This window comes from Anabrus simplex, chromosome 6 (assembly GCF_040414725.1).
Source record: "Anabrus simplex isolate iqAnaSimp1 chromosome 6, ASM4041472v1, whole genome shotgun sequence".
Lineage (NCBI taxonomy): Eukaryota > Metazoa > Arthropoda > Insecta > Orthoptera > Tettigoniidae > Anabrus > Anabrus simplex.
This window is the reverse complement of record NC_090270.1, coordinates 236,705,489-236,719,570: the sequence shown is the minus strand read 5'-3', so window position 1 is coordinate 236,719,570 and position 14,082 is coordinate 236,705,489. Positions and strand designations below refer to the sequence as shown.

Sequence of the window (14,082 nt, the reverse complement as noted above, 5' to 3'; positions counted from 1 at the left end):
TATCGGTGGCTAGTTGTTCCTAGTTTTGTTCGTCTGTAGATGTTAGCGATCTTGTAGTGTGACTATAGTGTTAGTGTGAAGTACTCCATTATTCGTTAAGAATCCGTGTAGTTTTATTTGATCGGTTCTTTTGAGTGTTTAACAATGACTTCCAAGTCAAAAGAAACGCCAAAAAATACAACTGGCCGAGGTGTGACTGTTCGAAGCCAGGGAAGAGAAATGATTGTGTCAGTGACAACGAGCAGGATAGTACAGGAGATGATATGGATGGGATAGAGCCCCTTCTAGATGACTGATTGCTGTCGGCAGAGCAGTGAGTACTTTTTATTTTTTACAAATATCTCGGTTCAGTGCTTTGTGTACATTGCATGTCTGTACATTTTATTGCTATTTTCTGAGCAATTACGGGGGAAAGTCCAAATGTCTCCTTAATTCCATCATTGTCATTCATATTCTGACTGATTTCTTTTCTCGATGAATTACCGTCTTCCTAATGTGTTTATTATACCGTAGTTTATTCCCGAATTGTACAGGTACCGTTAACAATCGGCGTTAAATAATAAAAACTATCAATGTGGGTAGTGTTGTTGTATACTGTAATTAACATGTACATTTGTTGAGGTTATTGTCAGAAACTGATGTTTTTGTTAGTGATTATGAAATTTCTTATATATATCGATAATGTGTTCTGTCTTAAATGCTGGAATTATTAACACGAGCTTAGGAACCGGTCAAGGGTAAATGAATTGCATTAGGCCTAGGCCTACATGTTTTATTAAACACTCAGCCTGTCTGAAAGGTGGTAGACCGCGAATTGAGGTAACTATGACAACGCAGCGTACTTCGTAGTTACAGCTTTCGCCGCTCACCTGTCAGACTTCAACTCTCGTGGGCCTTACTATAGGCAACCATCATCTATATAACACTACTCAGAGAGAAACAATGGAAGGGATCCAACACTTTGAAAAATGAAGATATCGGCCAAAGAAACACAAGGGTGTGGAAATGAAAGACACCCTAGCTCTCGAATGTTCTAATAGCATCGGGATCGGAAAAGAACAAGAGTTGACCGCGGGAGATCGGATAGGATAGATGAACGTGAGGACCCTGGCACACGTAAGTGGAAGCAATGCCACGACTCAGCAAAAAGGCCCCGTGGTTGCAACCCACGCTCACAAGTCGAGAACCCTCGGGGCCCCTTTTACTCACCTCTTACAACACGCAGGGGTTGCCGTGGGTGATATTGTACCGCCCCCATCCACAAGGGGTCATCTGCGAACTCATTGAATGCAAAATTACATTTCAATCAACGTGCTGAAAACCCTATAGAATTATTTTATAAATTTCAGGAGATGTGAAAAACGGCCACAGCACCTGAGCGAGTGACATCACTGTTGACAACCCGCCTCCTGCACGCTATTAGTAGGTGTAGCAGAATTGGACAGTGCAACTGTTGGTTCTGCATATTTAACTGCTGTAAACAATACATGAATGTAAACATGGTTTTCTGTGTCCTGCATGGTTGCAACCATACAACCATTTCAAAAACATTGAAGGAAGAATGTGTAGGTTTTCGCAACTTCCCCAATCGAGAGAAATCTCCAGAGAGATACCTTGCCTATAAAAATTAGTTGCACTCATTTCTCACAAACCCAAAAAGTTTTGTATGCTCTACACATTTCAGAGCAGGACTATGAACTATTGAATAAATATACAGTCGAACTCCTGAGAAAAAACAGAAAACGTGTTCAAAAAAGTTATGTGCCCACGCTAAATATGAGGGAATGAAATCTGTTCCTGTTTCAAAGCATGCATCTACATATATTATGAAGTAATTTGAAATATTCTAAATATATTTTGAAATTTATTAATAGAAGTATCCCGGTTGTTGCCCAGCTGGTGAAAGGCTACAGACCCCTAGTTAGCATCAGTTTTTAAAGCCAGTCTTTCCCTCACATAGGGGATATTCATTTTACCCATATGAAGACAATGCCTGTTATTTAACACAATATTTGAACAGTCCTCGTGCCAAACAATACATGTTACACTTCGTCGCACTTCATTTATTGTTTCACTCTCTTTACAGCAGAAACTTTCAGCAGCAGTGGACATCGCTTCACAATGTTCATACTTACATTAGTCGGTGTTTTCCTGTCTTTCCAAAATAACAGATGCCAGTGGTTCATTTTCTAGTTGAGACATTGTGCATGTTGGTTCAAACTGATAAGGCTTAACTTTTCTGGATCTGATTAATTCCAAACAATGCGCTGATACTGAGGAACACTCGCAGACAGACGGAAGTAGCTCGCGATATCTTGTCATAAGGCAACAGTGACGTCATGCTGACCCCTACCTAAAAATTAGGATCTTCATATCTCGCTAGCTAGTGTATATTTTTTAAAGTTCCAATTTCTAATTCCACTTTTCTACACAAAATCTAAGTGAATTAAAAACAAAAACTATTTTTATGAGTTTACTGGGCCTTTATTAATTTTTAACTGTTCTGGCATTTACTCTGAATTCTACTATTTTGGGAGTATTTCAACAGTCAAGGAATACAGAAAGAGCTGTAATATAAATTTTAATTTTTCAATGCATACATATTTGTCTTTTTACAATTTGTTTTATGTCGCACCGACGCAGCTAGGTCTTATGGTGGTGATGGGATAGGAAAGGCGAAATACAGTAGAGACAATACGCGACACTTCCGGATTTAGCCTTGTTAAAATGGGAGACAATTCGCAAGTGGCGCTCCTAGTGGCGTGACCTGAAAATTTGCGCTAAATTCAAATATCAATGGCAATGTATATACGCAGATGGATAAATAAATTACATCTAGAAAGAAAGTGTTGCTAAAATATTAACTTCAAAGTTGCTAAAGCAATTCTGGATACATGAATGAATTATTTAACAGGTTATTATTTAAAGACTGAAATTAGACATATAATCAAGATGTGGAATGGACTGCTGTGAAAGGGCATTTATGCATTCCTTTTTTAGCTTTAGCATACCTGCCTGAACTTTCACGGCTAGATTTGTCTTTTTTTTTCTCATTTAATAGCATTGTACATCACATTAGCACACTTGTCAATAAAAATAAATGAAAACATTCCTTACACACATGATTCAATGAATTTACATTAAAGAGCTGGACAATTTTCCTTTTAACTTGAAGCCTACTAACAAAAAGAAAATCTATAAATTTAGCCGCAAAAAAATTCAAAATTTCCCTATAAGCAATACTTGCCATTAGATTAGGGTAAAGCAAATTTGCATCATGATCACATTTCTTAAATCACCCATATTTTCTTCAGTGCTCGACAATGGATTACGGCATTCCAAATGGGGAAACTTGGAACACTACCAGCCACACACGTATGCATATACATTTTCATGAATTAAATCAAAACCCACAGATCACACCTACAACCACACTTCTAATACAATAAAATAAGCTTATTATATTTTAAGCCAGTTAAAATATGGGTCACGTAGGTAAGAAGTTTAGGAAGTAGGCCTTCTATAAAATTATCTTTGTACCTGGAAGAATATATATATGCAAACACAGTATTTACTTACATTTTCTTGTCACGAGGGAAACGGAAGAAAGACCGCGAATCCTTCTGCACTTCACAGTTATTGCAGCCAAACGCAGCACATATCTTTCCACTCATATTGACAGGAGATATAAAGGAATGACACACACTACTATTTACTTATGTCAACTTAATGCAAATGCATAAATAACCCCAAAAACTTCACAAACAAATACACGTGCTCTTATAACAGAATCCTTAACTGTCAGGTCACTCCGCAAGATAGAGTTCTAATCGCTGTCCGTTGATATCTCGCAGAGTGTCGCGTATTGGCTCTACTGCATTTGGAAAGGCCTAGGAGGGGGAAGGAAGCGGCAGTGGCCTTAATTAAAGTACAGCCCCAGCATTTGCCTGGTGTAAAAATGGGAAACCACGAAAACCATCTTCAGGGCTGCCGACATTGGGGCTCGAACCCATTATCTCCCAAATGCAAGCTCACAGCTGCGCGCCCCTAACCACATGGTCAACTCGCCCGGTACATGCTTCTTAGAGACATAACTTACAGAGACAGAATATTTTAAGAAGAAGAGATTTAAAAAAATATAATTTCAAAGATTTTATTGACAATTCTTGTATTTTATTTATAACATATTTAATGTTAGTATGTAACTGTACCAAGTTAACAGATTATTCAGTAACCTTTTGGTCGCTATGAAGAGAATGAATGTGGTTCTCGAAACACATACGACAGATTAATTAATATTGATTAAATAGTTTTGTATTAGTACTGACAAGGTGCATGGTAACATTACCAGTGATTTTTCAGTATTGTGATTATTAGATAAAGGTCAATACAGACCAAAAATAAACCTTAATTGTTCAAATAATAAATTCACTGATGATACATCATCAACCGGTCCTATAAATACGATATCTAGGCTGAAATCTGGGCAGGTATTATGCCTGACATGGAGAAGGTAAAGGTTGCTAACAGAGCTAAAGATATTTTGTATCTACCAGTTGAATTTTTTTCTATTTGTTTTACATTACACCAGTATGGGTCTTATGGCAACAATGGGATAGGACTACGAATTTTTTTTTTTTGCTTTACGTCGCACCGATACAAATAGGTCTTATGGCGACGATGGGATAGGAAAGGCCTAGGAATGGGAAGGAAGCGGCCGTGGCCTTAGTTAAGGTACAGCCTCAGCATTTGCCTGGTGTGAAAATGGGAAACCATGGAAAACCATCTTCAGGGCTGCCGACAGTGGGATTCGAACCCACTATCTCCCGATTACTGGATACTGGATATTAAGCGACTGCAACTATCGAGCTCGGTAGGACTAGGAAATCCAGGACTAGGAAAGACGTGGCCTTGGCCTTAATTAAGACAAAGCCCCAGCATTTGCTTGGTATGAAAATGGATAACTACAGAAAAACATCTACAGTGCAACAGACAGGCGTCAGAACACAATAACTCCCAAATGTAAACTCAGAGCTACGCGACTAAAACCGTGCTGCCAACTTGCTTGGTCCAGTTAAAATTATGGTTTCATAGTGCTTTATAGACAATATGTCATGATTATCTCCTTAAATCGATGGCAGTATTGGAGCAATATAAGCAAGGCAATATGCCATGGCATTCTTTAATCTACATTTTATAGTTCTTTGTACTAAACACTGCCTATGCATGAACTATCAGATGGCTGTGGCCATGACTAGGTTTTGTTTTGGAGGCATGGTCACTGATGTGACAACTTTCACGTGAACACAAAATTTAAAACAAATGTAAATGAACAGACGTGTGATGAGTGAAAACTAGTAAGTAAATTATCATCACACAGACTCCAACCCGTCTGACTCATTGGCTGAATGGCTAGCGTTGAGGCCTTCGGTTCAGAGGGTGCTGCATTTGATTCCCAGCCGGGTCAGGGATTTTTATCGCATCTGATTAATTCTTCTGGCTCAGGGACTGGGTGTTTGTGTTTGTCCCAACACTTTTCTCTTCATATTCATATGATGCAACACACTACCAACCACCACTGAAACACGCAATAGTGATTACATCCCTCCACAGGTTTGGCGTCAAGAAGGGCATCCGGTCATCAAACAGGACCAAATCCACATGTGCGACACAATTCGCACCCACAACCCCACATGTGGGAAAAGTGGAAGAAGAAGATGACGACTTTAACCCAATCCCTAAATGGTTAGGTTGAATGATATATGATATAAAGTTACACTAACTCAGATAGGTTTTCAGCAATGATGGGTAAGAAAATACCTAGGACTAGAAACGTAGCAGCTATGGCCTTACTTAAACTACAGACCCAGCATTTTCCTGGTGTAAGAATAGGAAACCACAGAAAACCATCTTCAGAGCTGCAGATGGTGGGGTCCGAACCCACAATATCCCCCGAATGCAACCTTACAGCAACACAGCCCGTACCACATACCGGTAGCCAATTCACTCAGTTTGATTGAAATAAATCAGAGTTTTGTTGTTTTTTACACCTTGCTTTACGTCGCACCGACACAGATAGGTCTTATGGCTGCGATAGGATAGGAAAGGCCTAGAGGTGGGAAGGAATTGGCCGTGGCCTTAATTAACTTACAGCCCCAACATTTGCCTGGCCTGCTGTGAAAATGTAAAACCACGGAAAACCATATTCACGGCTGCCGACAGTGGGGCTCGAACCCACTATCTCCCACATGCAAGCTCACAGCTGCGCACTCCTAACCGCACGGCCAACTCATGAGCTAGTGTTCCTTTTAATTACCTAAATATCTTGATTCAAATGACTTTCCAACTTATTTAAGTACACAGTAATTTAATGAAAATATCAACGAAGCCCTCAGAAATGACAAGGGAAAATACGTGGCTGTATTTGTTGACTATGAAAAGGCCTTCGACTCAGTGAACAGAGGGAAATTGCTGCAAAAGTTAAAAGACATGATTGGAGAAGAGAATGAAATGACAAGAGTCATCAGGAAGATACTAAGGGAAAACAAAGTAATAATCAAGAATGGGTATAGGTGTCTCAAAACACACATCACAAACGGTCAGCGTGTTACAAGGCGATCCAATGAGTGCGACGCTATTCAACGTTGCAATATCAGACATAAGCAAGATTTCCCAAGAAATGTATCACTACTAGTATATGTGGATGCCATGGTCATTGGTTCAAGGAAAAGAGATGATCTACAAAAAGCAATGGATAGATTACAAATATGGGCTACAGAAAATGACCTTAAGATAAATAATAAGACAGTAATGATGATATTCAAGAAAGGCGAAAGGAGGGCCTCAGGAGACAAGATAACCTTCAAAGGGGAGGAAATACAGACGGTGAACAGTTTCAGATATCTGGGAATTACGGGAACATCCTTCAGGATTCACAAAAGGGAAAGGATTGCAACAGTGATTAAAGCAATTTACGAAATAAAGGGACTCACCAGGCTTTCAATAGCAACTGCTATAGAATTGTTCCAAGCCATAATAATGCCAACAGCTACGTACGGCATACAACTGATCTGGGACCACCTAAGAGGATCAGAACTCGCAGCACTGGAAACGGTAAAAGCCAGATTTTTAAAAGTAGCACTTGGTGTCTCAAAGGTAACACTTAATCGACTGGTTTATGAACTGGCGAAAGAGACCTTCTTTATTGAAGATGTTAGGTTTGCTATGCTTCTGCCTTCTACCCACAAGTGACAGAACACCTGAGGAGGAGAGAAGAGAAAAGGAACTAAATTTCCAAAGATTATTATTATTATTATTGAATATCTAAAGCACTTTGGAACCCCCCTATTTTACATAGTATACTAGGGTTGTAGTTAAAATACATATTCAGTTTTACAATGAAAAATAATTCATGTATCTAATCGACGGAAAATGAAGTGGATGAAGTTAATAAAATATTTGTAACAGCACGGCTTCTTAAACAAATGATACAGGGGTTTTGATAATGCAATGTTGCAATAATTCAAATGAGAGTTCAAGTCATGCCTTCATTCAAATGCAGCACATTCAACAAATGTAGCCATCAGGATGATTAATTCTGAATCGATGAATATAGTAACCAAATTTGCCATGACCAGTCAAAAATTGAGTAATTTCAAAGCTTGGCACCAACACGTTACTTTGTAGGCGGTTGAAAACCTTAGGGAAGAATATTTCTCTGGTAACTTGGCCTCTAGTGGAAGAAGTCCAAATGTTGTTCTATTGATGGATTATTCCGAAGATTATTACATGACAGACGCCATGTTGGGCAGAAGCTAGAAGAGACCAAATCAAAAACTGCGAAATGCCGTAACACTCCTAGCAGTACACGGTTTTCACCATAAATTTTGCAAATATACCTCCTGCCATCAACCAAATGAGAAATGCGTGTGCGTCCTGTGTCTGAAAATTTGTGGAAGATACCACTTTGATAAATGTGAAAAAAGATCCAAGTCACTTAGTGAGTACAGTAAAGAAAAACAATGAGTCAGCTTGCTAAACAGTCCTTACATGATATAGCTTTAAAAAAACTGTACACTTTTTTCCCCCCTCTTATTTGGTATTTTATTTATTTATTTTTCCTCTTACCCTGTATATGGCCATTGGCTGCAATAAAGTCCTATATATATATATATATATAGTAATTTAATGTAAATATGTTTCTAGCACTGGATGTTTAAATTTTTGGTATTCACTGCCAATACCCTAGGCCTAATGAAATCCCAACTGATCTGCATCTTAAACTGGGAAACGTGTAATACAGCTCAACCTGCTTTATATTATCTGCGCACTTTTTAGCGATAGATTTACACCCTAGTACTGAATAGGTCAACTTCGGTTATATTCGAGATCCGTATTGGCAACCTTTGACACACAAACTAAGATACGCTTACGATTGCTGTGCGACATCTGGCGTACACTTTACATACTCGTACTGTTGTTGTTTACACAGCAAAGCCAAACGATAGAATTGATGCTAGGAACAAGTTTCGCAACGAGAAATGTTATATATAGCTGAGACGGGCAAAGCGTACCCAGCGGCATTCAAAGAGTTCGGCAAAACGTTTGATCTCCCTGGCCACTCACTTGCCTACTAGGGGGTGATTTATGACGGCAGTGGGCTTTAAAACGGAAGTTCGCATTCCCCTTCAGAAATCCTCACAACTCTGTTGCCAATGCACCTCTTGTTAAACAGACGTCAGTCTCTTTTTTTCAGCTCAGACAATTCACACTTGCTTTGTTCGCTGTTTGAAAGTTTTGGATTATTTCTTTGCTTCGTTACGGTAATTAATATTTGTGAAGTGTGTTGCTCTTCATTTCACTTCATGCAGTGATGTGGAGACCATGGGAATCACACCTGGAAATTATACAACCGGGGAGAATGACCAGTACCTCGCCCAGGCGGCCTCACCTGCTATGCTGAACAGGGGCCTTGGTGGGGGATTGGAAGATTGGAAGGGATAGGCAGGGAAGAGGGAAGGAAGCGGCCGTGGCCCTAAGTTAGGTACCATCCCGGCATTTGCCTGGAGGAGAAGGGGAAAAACACGGAAAACCACTTCCAGGATGGCTGAGGTGGGAATCGAACCCACCTCTACTCAGTTGACCTCCCGAGGTTGAGTGGACCCCGTTCCAGCCCTCATACCACTTTTCAAATTTCAAATTTTGTGGCAGAGCTGGGAATCGAATGCGGGCCTCCGGGGGTGGCAGCTAATCACACTAACCCCTACACTACAGAGGCGGACAATTAATATTATTATTATCCCAGTCCCTAGTTCGTGATTTTACTTTTCCTTTGCTGGGCGAGTTGGCCGTGTGGTTAGAGGCGCGCCGCTGTGAGCTTGCATCAGGGAGATAATGGGTTCAAGCCCCACTGTCGGCAGTTCTGAAGATGGTTCTCCGTGGTTTCCCATTTTCACACCAGGAAAATGCTGGGGAAGTACCTTAATTAAAGCTACGGGCACTTCCTTCCCACTCCTAGGCCTTTCCTAGCCCATCGTCACCACAACACCTATCTGTGATGGTGCGACATAAAACAAATTGTAAATAATTGTTGTACTTTTCCTTTCTTTACTGAAAGCGAGACACTGATATTAGCAGCATGAAATTACGTATAATATTTTAATAGGCCTACTTTGGTATCAATTTAAGTTTAGTCTTTGTCGAGTTTATTTGCCAATTCCTTCTTCCTGATTTTTCTTTCTTTCTTTCTTTCAACATCTGCGACCACCGCACGTGTTAACCACGAAACAAATTATTCTGCAATATCGGTGTGTGCTGTGGTTCATATTTATATTTTGACTTTAGAATAAATTAAATGTTAACATGTTTAAATAATCGACGCAAAATATGACAACCTTGCTTTTGACAGAGCTCACTTGCCTTTTAAACAACACGCGCCTCTTGTGTCCAGAGGAAAGAAACCGACTGACAACCCTCATTATCACTAGGGCGGGCAGAATGGCAACCCTCATTATTACCACGGTGGGCCAAGTTTTGAGATCAGAGGATACCGCGTGGGTATGCTTTGAGCGTCAGGACTATAGTATTATATATTATGTGTGTGACAGTTGTTGGCGCAAGATGATAAAGGTTTAGAAAATTCATATCGATCGATCATATTATCGATTCAATTCAGATTTCATTTCCATTCAGTTGGCAGTATTACCGGAACCGGCAGTGTTCCCTCTTTACTCCTCAACCCAGTACAAAAATCTATCACTAAAAAGTGCGCATAGAGTACGTAACTCTTTTTTACATAATTCGTATCTGTACGTAATTTCCTTTAGGTCCTGGCAAATTATAATTTAAAAGCGTGTTAATTAAACCTTATTTATACGTAATCCGTTAATATGGAATTCGCTGTTACACATATAAAGTGCCAGTGCAATATAACTGAGTTTTGTGTAATTGTACTGAGAATGTGCTTTTTAAAAAGAAACTACTGTATTTACGAAGTTTCCTCTTTGTCGGCGTAGGCAGAAGTAGAGTGATCGGGTTTTGGTGCTGAAACAAAACACAGAGTTTCGGCGAGTGATACTGTTGACACTTACTGGCGGTTTAACAAAAGCGAGTCCCCTTCGCTCCTCCTCTACCTTCATCGTTTTTGACATGCCGCCAATGATTAAGATACATTATAAGCAATGTGGGCTGTTTCGGTGCGGAAACAAAAGAAAATACACTAAATTTGCTTGAATATGAGAATTTCTTTCGTGGGAACAACGGAGAAGTAAAATGTCCACGATGCCGGTATCTGGTATTTACTGTTGAACAGTAGTTTTGTCATTCAGTTGCTTTTGATTCGCCATGGAGAACAGAAAAAAAAGAAAAGTTATACGAAAAGTGGATGCTAATCCACACCAAACAAAAACTGATATCGCTTCAGACTTGGGATTGCTTATACCACGCTATGTACAGTCATCAGTATTTTGGATGAGTTCTTAAAACTGGGTTCAAAATCAGCAAAGTGCAGCCGTCAGCAAGAAGGAAGGTACGTAGATTTGGAGAAAGCACTTTTCACACGGTTCCAGCAAAAGTAGGATGGAGCTCTACCAATTAGTAGAGACATGCTGAAGGCAAAGGCGATAAATTTAGCTAAAATGATGAGTATCACTGCTGCTTTCAAGGCTTCATCAGGATAGTTGCAAGAATTTCAAGATCGTCATGGAATCAAAGGGAGAACAATTTGCGGTGACTCAAAATCTGCAGACGACGTTACAGTGCAACACTGGAAAGAAGAGGTTTTGCCGGGTATCGTAAGCGATTATCAGCCTCCAAACATCTACAACTGTGATGAGACCGGCGTATTCTACAATCTCCTTCCTAATAAAACATTAGCTGAAAAAGGTGACTTATACCATGGAGGGAAGAAAAGTAAAATTCGTGCAACAGTACTTCTCGCCACCACTGCAGATGGATCTGACAAACTTCCTCCACTTGTGGTAGGAAAATCGAAGAATCCGAGGTGTTTTCAAGGTGCGAAAAAAAATCCTAAGGAATATGAATCTAATGGAATAGTGCTTGAAAAAACTGGACATGGATCGTCGTGCAGCACATCTACCTCAAATCATTCTGGAGAATGTCCAAATGGAATTTTTCCCTCCTAACTGTACCCGTGTTCTACAATCGCTTGATTTGAGCATCATTGCAAATTTCAAAGTGCATTATAGAAAAATGCTGGTTCAACATTTAATAACACTGAGTGATGCAGGAATTTAACCTCTCTCCATTAATTTTCTACAAGCCATAGACTTTATTTCGGCTACCTGGAAGCAGGTGTCATCCTCCACAATCAGCAACTGTTTCCGCAAAGCTGGTGTCTTACTAGAAGAGGCTACCTCTAATGATGATTATGGGGACAAAGTTTTGTCTGGCAATGAGCTAGCGCTACCGGAGGGTGTAGAATTTGATACTTTTGAGCATTTCGATGACAATCTGGCTATATGTGGAGAACTACCGGATGAAGAGATTATTGCTGATGTATGCCAACAACGCGGCAGTGATGGACCAGCTACAAGCGATAGTAACATTGGAGATGGAGATAACGATCTGCATCTTGACACCTGAACTGATTGAAGTGTTAAGTGCAATCGAAGTGTGTAGGTGTTACATCAGTGCGAAAAGCTGTAGTGAAAATGCTTCGGTTTCATTACTAAGTTTGCTAAAGGAGGTTTATACTCTTATGCAAGAAAAGTGAAACAAGCCAAACTATTTGATTTCTTTAAGGCTGGGCCAAGTTCAAAATAATTTTTTCTGTCTTAATGTACTTATTATTTGCAAGGATTTACACATGTACGTCTATTTCATTGGTTTTTCAGAAAATATGTGGCGTATTGCATAAGTCTGATTTCTAAGTAATTCTGAGTTACAAGTAGTTTTTTTCTCTTCCCCTTGATATACATATAAGTCAGGTTCAACTGTACAATCTAAAAAATCAAACTAAGAAGATAACTTAAATAGCAAATTATTATTTTGTTACGTAATAATGTATGAATACATGTAATCATCAATGCATTTTAATGAATTTTAATTTTCAATGTACAATGCCTTACTTAGTAAACATGGTGTTATGAACAGGGGGAAGAGAAAGAAATTGCACAAATATATACCGACTATATAGCAAAATAAGCACGCCAATCTGCTATGGCACTACTTAATTTACACTTCACAAGTCCTTCATAATAAGCACAGTCTGCCTTTATAAGTAAACAAGTTGGTCATAATACCACTGCAAAACTTTCAACCAATACTGTAAATTAGGCTATTCTCAAAATGAGCAATTACATATAATGAACCTAATACTCACTTGTTCCTAAGTGGAGCTCGGTCTACTGTGCATGGCTTGTATTTGCCTTTATCAGCTAATTCTACAACTTCATCTATTTTCTGTTCAATGGCATTACACTGTTCACTGTCAAACAATCTGCGCTGTTGAATTCCAGTGTGAATTTGTTTCAATATGACTAAATTATCATCCACACTCTGGTGAGGTGAAAACTGATGTGTTGAATTGGAGTACCTGTAAATAATAACAGGCGTGATAATTATCGTTTTGATAAAATTACAAGATCGAAGTTAGAGCCATTAGGGAGGCAGGGGTCACAATAAAGGGGTAAACAAACACTTCACAAAGCAATAAACGCTTCACACGTGAGTTTTGAATTCGTTCCAAACAAACTTAAATGGAGTAACCACTTTCTTACTGCATTTGAAACTGTTCTTTTTTTCATTCACTTCGGGCTAAACAGCTTTACGGCTCATCGTTCATACAAACTGCTTATCAACTGATCACTTTATTGAACTCAAATAACCACCACCCCAATTGATCTTCTAAGTTAGGTTACTCACGAGCTGTGTACAATGCAAAGCTATACTTGTAAAACATTTAACTAGTTGCAGAAATTAAAGATATCTTAGGGAAAAACCCACAACTCCTTCAAAAATCACATCACACTCAATAATCTTCAAATTTTTGACACCATGAGGAAAAGTGTGGAGAAATTGTTTTTCAAACTTGTTCACTCAAGACAATATTAAATGATGTCGTACTATCAAAATAACAATTATTTATTTCAAACCAGGAATCAACTCATTTAAGACAATCACTAACTTCTTTTCCTTCTGATGAGGTTTAACATTTTTTTGTTTAAACTGCAACTTTTGCCTTAAATCAGTATAACCAGCTGCCATATTTTTACTCGTATTGCGCACTTCGGAACTCATTTCCAAAATACGAGCCATGCAGCTGCGCTTAGCTACAGTTAACGCTCGGCGACCATCTTGATTAAACCAAAGAGAATGGACTAAACCTCTTTGGCCCAAACCAAGGACAACGATTATAAAGTCGTAAATCCACATTCTGTAGCTCGCTGTGGTGAATAGTATACAGATTCGCAGTTAACAGTTGATAATGAAGTTGAAGTGGAAATGGAAGATGGTTCTCTGAATAATCAATCTAACGATCAGCGTGCTCAAGATCCAGTACCTGACAAACAAGCAACGCAAAGTAGTCAAAAGCCACCACCCCCGGTTAGTCAGGACGTGAAT

The 14,082-nt window shown here is 39.2% G+C and overlaps 1 protein-coding gene across 2 annotated transcripts in view; it reads right to left on the bottom strand.

Moving 5' to 3' along the window:
* LOC136876384 (RNA demethylase ALKBH5) overlaps positions 1–13,805 on the bottom strand; it is a 151,810-nt gene extending 138,005 nt beyond the window's left edge. For both annotated transcript variants that reach the window (XM_067150285.2, XM_067150286.2), the window contains exons 1-2: positions 13,646–13,805; positions 12,842–13,054 (exon numbers count right to left, since the gene is read on the bottom strand). In XM_067150285.2, coding sequence (XP_067006386.1) covers positions 12,842–13,054; positions 13,646–13,776 — 344 coding nt within the window. In that variant the 5' untranslated portion in view covers positions 13,777–13,805. The remainder of the gene's footprint in view (positions 1–12,841; positions 13,055–13,645) is intronic.
* Positions 13,806–14,082: the final 277 nt, after the last annotated feature.